Source organism: Gossypium hirsutum, chromosome D11 (assembly GCF_007990345.1).
Source record: "Gossypium hirsutum isolate 1008001.06 chromosome D11, Gossypium_hirsutum_v2.1, whole genome shotgun sequence".
NCBI lineage: Eukaryota > Viridiplantae > Streptophyta > Magnoliopsida > Malvales > Malvaceae > Gossypium > Gossypium hirsutum.
In genome coordinates this window covers 61,534,908-61,549,352 of record NC_053447.1, presented here as the reverse complement: position 1 = coordinate 61,549,352, position 14,445 = coordinate 61,534,908, and the positions used below count along the sequence as shown (strand labels likewise).

General features: G+C 32.1%; 2 protein-coding genes across 3 annotated transcripts; one reads left to right on the top strand and one right to left on the bottom strand.

The window, feature by feature from the left end:
• The first annotated feature begins 3,352 nt into the window (after positions 1–3,352).
• On the top strand, positions 3,353–4,872 carry LOC107927180 (40S ribosomal protein S21). Of its 2 annotated transcripts, none has more exons than XM_016858206.2 (4): positions 3,353–3,505; positions 3,679–3,771; positions 3,856–3,988; positions 4,622–4,872. In XM_016858206.2, the coding sequence occupies exons 2-4, from the start codon at positions 3,722–3,724 to the stop codon at positions 4,685–4,687; spliced, it is 249 nt and encodes an 82-aa protein (XP_016713695.1). In that variant the 5' UTR covers positions 3,353–3,505; positions 3,679–3,721; the 3' UTR covers positions 4,688–4,872. The 2 variants fall into 2 exon arrangements, with proteins under 2 accessions (XP_016713695.1, XP_016713696.1); XM_016858207.2 differs by having other exon boundaries at positions 3,423–3,505; positions 3,689–3,771.
• Positions 4,873–11,815: 6,943 nt separating this feature from the next.
• LOC121223365 (heavy metal-associated isoprenylated plant protein 36) lies at positions 11,816–13,933 on the bottom strand. Its single transcript, XM_041104669.1, has 3 exons — positions 13,626–13,933; positions 13,452–13,527; positions 11,816–13,116 (listed from the first exon to the last, which is right to left on the bottom strand). The coding sequence occupies exons 1-3, from the start codon at positions 13,731–13,733 to the stop codon at positions 12,125–12,127; spliced, it is 1,176 nt and encodes a 391-aa protein (XP_040960603.1). The 5' UTR covers positions 13,734–13,933; the 3' UTR covers positions 11,816–12,124.
• Positions 13,934–14,445: the final 512 nt, after the last annotated feature.

Genomic DNA, 14,445 nt, shown 5'->3' with positions numbered 1-14,445 from the left:
ATGAAATTATGATTTAGGAACTAAATTGTAAAGATGTAAAATTCATGAAAAAAATTTGAATTTTATGAATTACATGGGTTGAAAATGCTATATGTAAAAATCAGCTAGGCTTGGAAAAATGATTAAACTGCATGAATTTCATTTTTCGAGCCTAGGGATAAAATTGTAATTATTCAAAAGTGCAGGGGTAAATGGTATTTTTTTCCTAAGACGTGAATTGGATTGAATCGAATATGAATTGTATTAATTGAGCTAAATTTACTCGTACAGATCCGGATAGACCAAATATAGAGATAGATCATGGAAAAGAGGAAGTAACGGATTACCAGATATTGTATACGCGAACATTATCGAAGTAAGTTCGTGTAACTAAATTGTGTATATTTATATGTTTAAATTGAATGTTATGTATGTATATTGTATAATTGACATGTATGAAAATTGGGCACATATTTGATAATGCCCGACAAGTATTAAGTTCCGTTTGAACAAATGAAATTCGATGGATACAGGGTTTCCGAATTGGTTGTGGTCTTGCATATGTTGCAAACACACCATAGCTCGAAAGAGCGTCTCGTTATAGCTCTCATGAGCATCTCGATATTTGGCCCTTTCGAGCTTCCCGTTGTATGGTTCTTGTGAGCTTCCCGTTAATAGCTCTTCGGAGCATCCCGATTGGTTGTGATCCTACATGTGTTGCGGGCACACCACAGCTCTTATGAGTGTCTCATTATATGGCTCTTCGGAGCTTCCCGATTAAAGGCTTTTTGTGAGCTTTCTGATTAATGGCTCTCCGGAGCTTCTCGATATGGCTCGCTTGAACTTCCCGATACATGGTTATCCGGAGCTTCTCGATTAATGGATTTTCGCAGCTACTTGTTATTGGCTCGCATGAGCTTCCTGAATATGGATCTTATGAGCTTCCCGTTTTACATCCCGGATAAGCTTCCCGTTATATGACTTACATGAGCTTCATGTTATATGGCTCGAGACAGAGCTTCCCGTTTATGTACTCGTATGAGCATTCCCAAATATGAATTGATGGTTTACAATTCTATACACTTCATGTTTACTACCCTTGTATCCATCGATATTTTAAATGATTCAACTGGTAAAGTTCCGATATGAGATGATATGAATTCAAAATGAATTACTATAAGAAATATTTGAAATACAAAGATGTGATATGTGCATGTTCATGGACACTTGAAGTGATAAATGCATGTATGTGGAAATTGAATATTGATAAGCTCATTCATGTTTCTTGGTATTTATGTGAATTACATGGCTAACATGCTTAATGAGGATATGTGCTAGGTAAATGGCCAATTTGGTCTGAGCATGTTTATTTGCTTTCTTTAAATGTAAATTAATTGGTAAGTTAAATTCTTATTATACAAACTTACTAAGCTTTAAAGCTTACTTTGTCTTATTTCCTTTGTTTTATAGTAATTCGGAAGCTCAATTTGGTTGGAAGCTGGTCGGAGCAATATCACACTATCCCTCAGCTCATTTCAGTATAATTAGTAAATTTCTTTTGGTTATAATGACATGTATAAGTTAAATTGGGTCATTAATGGCATGTATGTGATTTTGGTTGTAACTAGCCATTGAAATGGTTTGTGAGAGATATGATTTAGAGAGTATATAAGAGTCTATACATGGTTGATATGTGTTTGAAATGGATGAGTGATGGGAATCATATGAATAAATTGATGAATGATGAAATGACATATTTAGTACAAAGATGTTTTTATATGTATTAGGTTAATTTGATAAAAATGAAGACTTGGTCATACGTATTAATATGCCATATATGATACTTGGTATTGGCTTGAGAATATGTTTAAGTGTTTATGTAGGTGGAAGGCAAATTTGGGTGAGAAATATGGCTTGTAAATAGTCCTATTTCGTCCACACGGGTGTGTGTTTCAGTCGTGTGTCACATGAGCGTGTGTTTTGGCCGTGTGTCCCCTGCATCTTAAAAATTTCAAAACAAAATGCTCAGAATTGATCACACGGGCTGGCACACGGGTGTGTGGTTTGGCTGTGTGACCCCTGCACCTATATAATGCAATTTTTTATGTCCACATGGCCTAGCACACGGGCGTGTGGCTTGGCCATGTGACCTAAGTTAGAATGCTCCCAAATTTTGACATGGGTTAGGACACGACCATGTGCCCTGTTTCAGATGGCCACACGGCCTGAGACACGGGCGTCTGCCCCCTACACCTTGGAAAAATTTTGAGATTTTGAGAAAAATTCTCTGAGTACCCGGTTTAGTCTTGACTTGTTTCTAATGCATATTTTGGGCCTCGAAGGCTCATATAAGGGACAATATGATTGAATATGGTTGATTTCTGATATGGATGTTACACAATATGAAATGTCTGTAATATATATATGTAAATCTCGTAAATACTTCGTAACCCTGTTCTGGCGACGATAAGGGTTAGGGGTATTACACTTAAACTATGTCATTTGTTTGAGTTAGGTACCTAAATATTTTTTTGGTCAAAACGGGTACCTAAACTTTATTCCATAATTAGAATTGACCATTTGTTTGAGTTATCAACCTAAACATTTTTTTGGTCGAAATGAGCACCTAAACTTTATTCCATAATTGAAATTGACACTTATCGCTACATTCCATTAAGAAAAAGCCAAAGCCAATCAGAAAGCGTCATATGACACTTTTTGATTGACTGGAACAAATGTTTTTTAGCGATAAGGGCCAACTTCGGTTGTAGGATAAAGTTTAGGTATCTAGTTCGATAAAAAAAAATTAGGTACCTAACTCAAACAGAGGACATAGTTCAATGACCTCCTATTATATTTACATTGTAATTAGACATATATTTATATGACATAATGTCTTATTTGGCCCTCAAACTTTACAAAAAAGTCATTTTAACCCTTCATTTAAAATTTTTACCTCTTTTAGCCCTTAAACTAGTGCTATTTGTCAAATCATCTCAAAATGGATGGAAAAGTTGACGTTTGTTAACTTTACTGACATGGCATACATGTGGATGTCACGTTAGCAATTACTTAATTTTTAAAATTTAAAAGAATAAAAAATTATCAATTTTTTTAAAAAAGGTATAAAATTATAATTTTTTAATATCTTTTAACTTTTTAAAATATTAATTAATTACTAACACAACATACATGTGATTGCCACGTGGATGACGCTTCAACAAAGTTAACTGATGTTAACTTTTTTATCTATTTTGAGGTGATTTAACAAATAATATAAGTTTAAAAGTTAAAATAGATAAAAGTTTAAATGGATTCTGCGCATTGGGCCAATGTTGAAATAAATCCGCTTGCTCTTGGGTCATAATAGGCCATGCTAATCTCCACCCATCCATTTTTCGCTTGGTATTATTGACCAAATAATTTAAAAAAAAAGTTAGGGTTTCTTTTCCTCAACATATAAAGTGCCCCCAAAACAAAAAACCTAAACCCCAGAGCAACTGCGGCCCTTTTTTTCCTCTACCAGGTACGCCTCTTTTTCTTCCTTTATATTTGTGTTTCTAAACTTTTCTACATGTTTGTTTGATTCTTTCTAGTATTTGGAATTATTATTTTATCTAGAGAAGATTCAAGTTGAAAATCTAGTTAGATTCTTTTTTTTTTTGGTTGCATTTTTTTGATGAACATAAACTTAATTAGGTGATTTTAGCTTTGTGTGAGTTCCTTTAAGCAATTAGCCAAGATGCAGAACGAAGAGGGTCAAAACATGGATCTTTACATCCCCAGGAAGTGGTATTTTTATTTGCTTCGCCATGTTTATGTTCTTACGATATTGTTTATGTAGGAAGCTTTATATGTAGTTCGTTGTTGTTGCAGTTCCGCCACTAACAGGCTCATCACCTCTAAGGATCACGCTTCCGTCCAAATCAACGTGGGACACTTGGATGAGCTTGGCAGATACACTGGCACATTCTCCACTTTTGCTCTTTGTGGATTTGTCCGTGCCCAGGTTCGTTCATTGTTTCAGGCTCGTGTTAGGTCTATGCTTGTTGATGTTCATTATTAATGCTTGTGATGTTTTATGATTGGATTTTATTGTTATACGTTTATGTTTAGAACTCGTGTTTATTGTTCATATCCTGGCAAAAGGCATAATCCAGTATCTTGCTTTGTTAGTGATATGCTCGTGGTTGCATTTTCGTGTAAACACTTGTGATATGTTTTAAGGGTATATTATTACTCATTTCACTTTGCAAGTTCATTTGAGAAAACATTGGTTTTAAGAATGTTTACGATCACATCCTAATTGCTAATACTAAAACTGCATATGGTAGTCAATAACTCGTGTTTGAAGACCTAGAAGAGACAATATACCACCCAGGGGGGGCTGAGGCTGAGGGGGCATTGTCACCCCAAAGTATAGGTCCTCCCATTGATGGCTCCAAGTACGTTTGGTTGTCTGCGTATTGGAACAAGGTCTTGAAAGATGCATTTAAAAGTTGTTCATTTTGAATGTGCCTAGTTGATGGGTGATAAGGAAATTGGATTCTATATTAACATATTTTGTTTGTTCCCACTTTTCTTTATCAAGATATTTAGTTGCATCTTAGTCAGCTGCTGATTCATTTGTTCAACTTTGCAGGGTGATGCTGACAGTGCTCTCGACAGGCTTTGGCAGAAGAAGAAAGCTGAAGTCCGACAGCAGTAGTTGGATACCTTTTTACCCTAGTCTATCTCCGAGCTTGGGAATGAAAAATCTCATGGCAGTGACTATTATGTTCTAGGTCTTTTCAGGTTAAACTATGTCAAATTTATATTTTTGTTGATTGGATGACATTTCAGACTTGGTTTTCTTATATTTGAACCTAATATATATGCCTTCGGTCATGTTAATCGACATTTGTGATCTTTTGGTTATGATTGTTCAAATGTAGAGCTTTCTGGCATTTGAGTTCTTAAAATGAAGCTAGTTTTCAAAGCATTAGAGCATTTTTTTTAGTTCACCACTATCAAGTTGAATATATTAAGATTCAAATGACTGCAAAAAAAGAATCAGATAATTATATATTATATAACAGTTTTTTCAAAATCATGTTCAGGTGATAAAATTTTAATTAAAATTAAATTGAGTCGAAATGAGAGATGTAACGAAGAATTATTTTGTTTTATCCCGTTGTCATACTTAACTGTGCCATCAATCTCAAATAATTAGCCAAGTTCTCATTAAAAGGGAACTCAATTGATTCAGAAAAAATGAGTCTATGGTGTGATAAGCATATTGTGGAGTATTTGGCTACAAAGAAATGACTGTTGTTTCTAGGGGTCGAAAGTTACGGTGGATTTGACTATCAAGAGAGCTAACAAAATTCTAAGCTCGGTTTTCGCGTGGCTCAAAAAATAGGTTTAAATTTTTTCTTAAGCTTCATCTGGATAAAAATGTTAAAATTTGAGTCTAGCTTGGTTTGTATTAATTTTTAAAATTTTTTATATAAAAAAATTTAAAAATATAACACATTGAAAATAAATTTAAAAAAATTTTTATACTTAAATAACACTAAGATAAGTGCAACTTAACAAATAAATGCCTCTAAAATAGTAGCAAAATTAACAATAAAACATGTACTAGACAACATGCAAACATTAATAAAAAATAATAGCAATATAATAGTAAAATAATAACAAAACAGAAGAAAAAAAGGTGGGAAAATAATAACAAAACAAAATGGTTTTCTTATTTAAAATTCGGACAGAAACTAAGTCAAAAATATTTACATGAGTCCGGGCCTGATTTCTAAACTGGTTTTAATTTTTTACCTAAACTCATTTTTTAAATCTATTTTTTTTTTCAAATCCTCTTTTTTCGGACCTGACTCGGTCCAAAATTGGTAGGTAAAATGCAAAAGGGAGATGCATCTCCAGTACCACCATCATCAATCAAGTTTCAAGCCAACAGTACTACAACAGTAGTTCCATGCATGAGTTTTCATACAGTTGAATGTTGAGGAATTTTCATGGCGATACAAAGATTAAAGATATACTACCTTCTCTTCATTTCTCTCTCTTCCACTTCCTACTCCTATCTCTCTCCACAATCACAAAAACCCACTTTTCTATCGTTGCGTTTGTCCAAGTCAATTCCTCGTATTGATGATATATAATGAAGTTCCCTCCAGAAATGGTATTGCTCAGTGCAGTTAGTTTTCATAATCTCCGACTTGAATTCATATCTTCTCCACATACAAAAAATCTGAAGTAGAGAAAGGAGGAAGGGCTTACACCTTTTTGTGTAAAACAATTGAATTAGAAGGCGAAAAAGAGGCGTTATTATATAAATTTGGGGAGGCCATGATCCAAGGGGATAAGAAACAATTAGCGGTGAGACATTTCAAGGATAATTGTAGAATGCTTCAAAGGATTCTTCAGAAGTTGACTGGAGAATGGAACCACTAGAACCAAAATTTACAGGTATTAAAGGAGTATTTATATCAATCTATTATTTAAATTATTCGAACAGTAGAATTCAACTCGACTCAAATCAATTTGACTCGATCAAATCGAATAACTTGATTTGATTAACTCAAAATTAGATTTTTTTTCGATTTTCTCTAATCGAATCGAGTTTTGCTCACCTTAATAATTTGGTATAAAGAAAAACAAAGTTCTCACTTTGAATAATAAAAACTCAAGCCGGTTGAGTCTTCGCTCAATTGGCATAAGCAAACGTCGGAACACCAAGCTTAAATTTTAAAGGAATATTTTGGAATAAATAAAGTTTTGAATCATATTATTGTCGTGTTTAGCTATCATAAAACTGAAATTGATAGATTAACGGAACAACTAAGGCATATAGGCACAACTTTCATAGAACCAAAAGAGGGTCAAATCGTAACTTACCTACCCAAAATTTTACTTTAAATCCAACATCGACATGTGGCTCAACAAATATTTCCAATTTTATTTTCAAATTGGGACCAAACTTTTAGTGAGACATCCCTATTTTTATTGTTTGGCTTTTAGTGAAGCAAGATCTTCTTTTAGGTATATTGAGTCTTTCTCACAACCATAAAGTTTGGTAGCTCCAAAGCCAATGGAAAATTTTTATTTATTTTTGGGTTAATACCACATTTGGTACCTAAATTTGACATTTTTTTAATTTGGTACTTAAACTTGACTCTTTTTCCTAATTTTGGTACCTAATCTTTTTTTATTTGGTTTGATTTGGTACTTGTCAAACTACAATATATTAAAAATATTATTTTTTATGAGGTAGCAAAAATAATCAATGTATGATTGATACGTGACATATGATATTATATATTTTTTTGTATTTTATATGATTAATTACTTTTAGTTTTATTTATTCAATTAATTGAAAATAAGGAATTTCTTTTAATTTTGGGTTTTAAAAATATTCTTTCCCTGATTTAATATTAATTTGTTAAGCATAGTTTAATACCTATTTTTTTAACATGAATTTCCTTGAATGCTAACAATATTTTTGAAGCATAACAAAAAATATATAACACCGTTAGTATTTTGCATAATTTGTATAACATTTAATAAATTAGGTACCAAATTGAACCTAAAAAAAAGCTTTGGTACCAAATTAGAAAAAAATGCCAAGTTTAGGTACCAAATTAGGAAAAAATGTCAAGTTCAGGTATCAAATTGGGCTCAAAAAAGTTTAGGTATTAAATTAGGAAAAAGTGTCAAGTTTAGGTACTAAATTGGGCCCAAAAAAAGTATAGATATCAAATTAGAAAAAAGTGTCAAGATCGTATTACGCAAAAAAAAGTTTAGGTACTAAATTAGGAAAAAGTGTCAAGCTCAGGTACCAAATGTTATATTAAGCCTTTATTATTTATTTATTCAAACTGTTGCAAAGGTGTTTGCCATCATTGTGTTAATTTGTCATGATTGTCATCATTAAATACCACAATTATGGCATCACTAATCTTAGATTATTGTTATAAAATATTTGTTTTAAAATCTCATCTCTATCACCTAATTCAGCTTTGCAATGGAAAAGAAGAATGTTGTTTTTATTATGCTTCTAGTTGCTTCCACAGACCAACAGTTCAACTTAGCAAAGAGGAAATGGGAAAATCATGAATCAATCAATTAAACTAAATATACAGGTGCTGATATTTAAAAGAAAAAAGAGAAGTAAATAACAAAAAGGACTGTTGGATTTAGCTTGGGAAGCAAGAAAGATAGATTGGATTGAAGGTATCAGGTTCCATATTAATGGAAATTGCTCTTCATTTGACAAAACCAGGAATATGCTGTTGCATGAAAGGGAAAAAGCATGTTTGATGGACTCAATACTGATTTTACCATCTTGTCTTAATGATAAGGTTGAGCTATTCGGCTCGGTTTGAAAGTTTATCTAAAAAGTGAGAAGATTTGGACATAAACATAGGTTCGAAAAATGGGCTTGAGCAAAAAGATAAGACCCGTTTAGACCTTGGGGTAAACTTTTTTGACCCAGGCTCGGCTTAAATTTGCAAAAAAAAAAATGTTGTTTGCTACTATTTTTTCACTGTTTTGCTGGTATCTCATTACTATATTGCTACTATTTTGTTGTTATTGTTTGAATATTATATAACTCTTGTTTTATTGTTAATTTTACTACTATTTTAGAGACATTTGCTTATTAAGTTGCACCTATATTAATGTTAAGCAAGTATAAAGATATTTTTAAAAAAATATATTTTTAATTTATTAAAAAATATTTATTTTAATATTTTAGTATATTCGTGCATTATATTTTTATATAAATAATAATATAAAAAATTAATATTGGCAGGCTAAGCTTGGATTTTAGATTTTTTATCCAAGTTGAGCTTGAACAAAATTTTAAGTCCATTTTTGGGTTGGATCGAGCTGAATCTAAACCTGATATTTTGTTACGATCCGACCCATGATCACCTCCAATTCCATATGAATATATAGATTATTTTATAAATTTATTTTGGTTAATTAGGTTTGAATTAGTTATTATACTTTAATAAATTTATATAACTTAAAAAAAAACTTACAATATATATTTCTATTTTTATGTTGCTTTTGGATTAAGATTCTCATAAATCATTTTTATCCATACGAATGGTCCAATCAAATCTTATCTTGCTTTATATTTGATCTTTCATTCCAGGCTCAATTTTGTTTTTTAAATGTCAAATTTTGGTTTTCATCACTCTATTAAAATTTAATTTTTATACTCTAAATACGCATAATTTAATTAATCTACTTTTATGATATCATTAGTTAGTTAAAGTAGTTAAAGTCATTAACTATTCTTATTAAAATAATGACGGACTTAGGAAAAAAAAACCCTTATAACTTATCATATTAACATGAATATTTTTTGTGTTTTTTTCTACCAAATGATATATTTGTATTGTTTGAAAAGTAAATTCTCTCAATATTTTAACTATTAATTATTTGGATTAAGTTATTACATTAATTGAGTGATTAAATTATGTCAAATTAAAACATAAGGACTAAATCCCAAATTTAACTATAACAAGAGGATCGAAACCAAAATTTGACCCTTTTTCTTTTCCTTCAAACAGTATATAAATATACAAATATGCCATTCAAGGAAAAAAAAAACACTTGAATTTGAATTCATGTCAAGAAGATTAGGGGAAATGGCACAGTTAGTACCATCAAGACTTTAATTATTTTTTTCCCACAACTTTTTATCCCTCCAATTTTGGTACACAAAATTTGATAGAGGCTAAGAACCATGATCATCTGCTTTGTTGTTTGTACAAAAAAAAAAGCTGATAGGGGTCCCCATTCTGAGGAAACTCATAATTAAGATCAGCATGTGTGAAAGATTATTGCTGTATCAGTAATAACAGAAGGGGGTCCAATTGAGATACTCTTTCTTTTTACATCAACATTTCTAATCATCATTCACTTTTAAAAATGGTTTAGCATTTTGTTGTTTCTTTTGAAACTGTTTAATGAAGGATTAAAAGGAAATGCAAACAATGGGATTCTGATTCTCTTTTATGTCAAAATGAGCTCCTTTCATACATACATACTGGAAGGTTTCAGGGTTTTTTCCCACTACTTATCAAGAAAGCTCTCTCTTTGTTCTTTTAAATAACAAAGATTAGTCCACAAGTTGCCTTCAGGATTATGGAAAAGAAAGAATAATGCCTGTAAAAGAAATGGAACAATGCTTATTTTAGGGTCCCATCATTTTTTTTGTCTTGAGACAGACCTTTAAATTGGGAATAAAATTTTGTTAAAATTGTTTTGTTTTATCTACATGACTCGAACCGAAGATCTTATTTAAGCAACATCGAGCTTTTTACTATATTTCCCTACCAGTATTGATATAAATGTATATATAAGATAACTAAATTCACCCTCTATGAATCTCACAGTTTTAAGCTTTTTTTTTTGAAATAATCTCATTATAGGTTCTGATCATATTTACTCTTTTTGATAAAATACCTAAAACTACTTATAGTCTATTCTCATCTTAATGCTTATGCCAATCAAACTAATACTTAATAGGCATAGATTTAGATAGGAGATAATGGTAATATGATTGAAGTGGAGGTTGGGGTGGGGAAGAAAAGGAATCACTTCCCTCTTTTAAAAGATCAAATCTGCAAATATATTATTTTGATGAAAGATATTGAGAGTATTATAGAACTCCACTGTTCCAACACACAGTCTTATTGAAAGTCAAAAGATGTTTTCTACAGGTCCAAAGGGGACCTATATTCATATAAAGAATATACATGTTGTATTTGATAAGAGTTTTTTTTTCCTTTTTAGGGTAAATTATATTTAATATCATTAAATTATAAAAAATATATAAATTATGTACAAATTTTTATTGTATGGCTTTATCCGTTTGCACTACTTTACCTATCGAAAACTCTTTTTTATTTCTTCTATGAAATAATAAAAATCTAAATAATTTTCTTCTTTGATCTTCAATGTTGAAATTTAAGGTATGTCATTCTACTTATCAATGGGTATTGATTCACTATATCAATCGTTGAATTGTCATTTAAAATTTGCTAATTAAATTTTTTTAAATATTTAACAACTCAACAACATTAATAAAAACTTAAAAATAATTCAATGATCATTTATAACTTTGTAACATAACCAAAACATATAAACTTATTAATAATTTAATAACATTCGAAAAAATCTACCTTCCTTCTATCTCGTAAAACTAATAAAAAAGAAAAGCAAAACAAGTTAGGGGGTGGAAAGTAATAAATCATTCACACCCTACTTTAGTGAGAGGGTTGGGGGTTTTGCTTGTAAAACAAAACATAGCAGTGAGAGAAGCTGTAAATGCCTTCAATCACCATATAGCCTCAGCTGCAATACTGCTTTCAGTCACACAAACCCATAAGAGAGGGGTTTATTGCCTTTGCTTTTCACCATAAATCATCATCATTTTAGCAGTTAATGTTAAAGCAGTGGGAAACAACACTAATCTTTCTTTACCCATCAAACACTAGGCATTGCTACTTTTATTTTTTCCTTTTTTTAAAAAAAAAGCACAAAAAGCCAGGAATTAATAAATAAAACATGCAATTTCACCATCAGGTTTTTAACTTTACACATCAGAAAGAAATGGGGTTTTGAGAGATTTGAAGGGTCCTACATAAGTTAAGAACCAATGTGCAAAATGCCAATAAATTTTCAATTTTTTTTATTACAGTCACCTAATATAACACTTGGCAAAGTTATGAGCCCTCAATTTTTCTTTAAACCTTTTGAAGGTCCCATCTAACTATAGCTAAGCATTCATTTAATCATCACCATCAGAATAAATAGCCAAAAATGCCATATCAAAACCTACTTTTGCACATCATTTAAAGAGAAATGGGGCAAAGGCCCTACAATACAACTAAGCATTACAAGGCTAAATGTAAACTTTAAAAAAAAAACAAATACTTGAAAAGAAAGCCATAAAAAAACATCTCACAAAGGCAAAACCCCATTTTTTCCCCACTCTTATTCCTTTTTACCCTAACTTAAACTGCAAGGTTTCCTTCTATATCTACATACATTGCAAAATTATGCCCCCCAAATAGATACTTATACGAGTAGTATAAGCTTGGTATTTTCGTTTATAATGCGGAAGAATACATCACATGATTGAACATGCATTCGGGTTTTCGTCGCTGAACATTTCGAAGGAATCGGACTGATGTGATGAATACGATGGATAGGACGAGTACATGTCCATATCCGACGTTTGACGTTCGGCTGTGTGACCCGGGTGCATGTATGCATACGAATACGGTGGTGGTGAGGTGTAATAGGATGCAGTATAGCTACTGCTTGGATACGCCATGTTGTAGCTAGTGAGGTACACCGGTGGTGCATGGTAATACGTTGGGTACTCGTACATTGGGTGCTGACGTGGTGGGCTATGATTGGCTGGGGATGGCATGGGAACTGAACCATGGGGTCCATGCACTTTAAAATGTGATCCAATGGATGCAGGTACTGCATCACCAGGATGCTGCTCACCACCCTCATCAGCATTAGCTTTTTGCCCCTTCTTTTTATTCTTTTTACTCCCACTGCCATTGCCACTTTTCTCACCAGCATTACCATTAACGTTACCCTCAGTATTACCGCCGGCACCACCACCACCACCTTTCTTCTCAGCCACCGATGACTGATTACCGGCTACCGAGATCACATTTTGCTTCACCTCAGGCTTCGGCTCCTTAACTTGTACACCGTTTTTACAAGCTGCACCACCGCCACCTTGATCATTGACTTTGCTAACGTTACTACAACCCTCACCATTCTTGCTAGAGCCACCGCCATTTTCAGAGCTTTTAGCACCATCCTCTTGTTGAACCTTGACTTCATTTTTGACGGTCTCTTTCTGTTTGTCACCTCCATGGTTGCCATTATTAGCTTCTTCAGCATTTGCTTGGCCACCTTGTTTATCTTTGTTCTTGGGTTTCCCCTGTTTTTTCTCTTTTGATTCAGCTTTTTCAGGCCATAGCTCTGCATGTCTCCCTTTCTTCACTAGTTTCTTGATCAGAGTCTCAGCATTTACGTGCAAGTTGGCTTTTACAGTGGCTTTTTGTTGTTTCAAATCAGCATAAGCCTCATAAACACCTGCAAAATCACAAAGAAAAATAAATCAAATTTCAAAGTTGAAAGATGAACAAGAAAGAAATTTGATAAGGAAAAAAAAAGAAAATGTTACCACAAAAAAAATATGTTGAGAAAGAAAAAGAGAAAACTTTGATGAAGGAAAGAGATTAACTGAAAAAAAACAAGAAGAAAACCCAGATGAGATAATCTCACAAACAACCAAGATTCTGATGATTAAAAGTTCAAACAAAAACACAAAAGGAAACCATGGGTGAGAAATTTTTTACTAAACTTTCATTGAAAATATGAACAAAATCATGTTAAAATAAGGATTTGGGATTGTTTCAAAACATTACCCTCGATTTTTCTTAGAGTCCTTTCCACTTTCCTTTTGCAGCCTTCACAATGAATGGAGACTTTCAACACCCAAGCCTACAAAAAAAAAGGAACAAAAAAAGGGTAAAAAAACAAGCTTTGAAAAATCCATTAAAAAAAAAGGGATTTTTGTTTATGTTGTGCATGCTTTTTACCTTATACTTGAGAGGAGGTGCTTGGTTATCCTCAACTTCTTTAGATTCTTGTTTGGCTTCTGGTTTAGATTCTTGCTTTGTTTCTGGTTTTCCATCTGTTGTAGCCATTAGAACAAAATAATACCGAAGACAAGAAGAAGAAGAAAGGGTAATTTCCCCAGAAAAGTTGATCTAAAAACACTGAGAGAAAGAGAGAGAGAGAATATAAACTGTAAGGAAACTGCTTAAGAAGTGAAGGCTTAAAGAAGGAAGGAAAAAAATAAAATAAAGTTAAGGCCTAGGGAGTTGGTGCTGAGTGGGGTGGCAAAGGAGCAGTAGCTTCTGAGAAATTAATTAATTAATTTATTATTACATCAATTATTTTTTTTTCCTTTAAGAGGCTTTGCTTTTGATTTTCTCTATAATGGACACCGATCAAGCTTAATACTTTGGTGCTGCTGCTTTTTTTGCTAGGTAAGGACTACAAGAATTATTGGCTGCTTTTTTTTTATGGGTATTTTCCTACTTAATAATGCAAGTGGCAATTTTTCTTTTGTATATGAAGAAAAAGAATAATTTTTTTTATTTAAAATTAATATTAAATTAGTTGATTGAGTCATAATTTAATTATCATAATTATTATTGTTAATACAGGAGAACGTAGATTTGAGTTTGTTGAAACGCATTATCATCTCATATATTAGTTGAGGAAGAACCATGAATAATTTTAAATATTGTGTTAAAAATAACAGATATGATCCGAACAAGAAGAAGAAAAAGAATATGATTAGATTATGGGTTAATGGAGTTTTGTCCTACATTTTTGGAATTAACCAAAGAT

Coding starts and splice junctions, on each gene's coding strand:
- LOC121223365 (XM_041104669.1), bottom strand. CDS start 13,733: ATGGCTACAACAGATGGAAAACCAGAAACAAAGCAAGAATCTAAACCA. Junction 13,528..13,625: donor CACCTCCTCTCAAGTATAAG/GTAAAAAGCATG, acceptor TTTTTTTTGTAG/GCTTGGGTGTTGAAAGTCTC. Junction 13,117..13,451: donor GACTCTAAGAAAAATCGAGG/GTAATGTTTTGA, acceptor GTGATTTTGCAG/GTGTTTATGAGGCTTATGCT.
- LOC107927180 (XM_016858206.2), top strand. CDS start 3,722: ATGCAGAACGAAGAGGGTCAAAACATGGATCTTTACATCCCCAGGAAG. Junction 3,772..3,855: donor CTTTACATCCCCAGGAAGTG/GTATTTTTATTT, acceptor TTGTTGTTGCAG/TTCCGCCACTAACAGGCTCA. Junction 3,989..4,621: donor GTGGATTTGTCCGTGCCCAG/GTTCGTTCATTG, acceptor TCAACTTTGCAG/GGTGATGCTGACAGTGCTCT.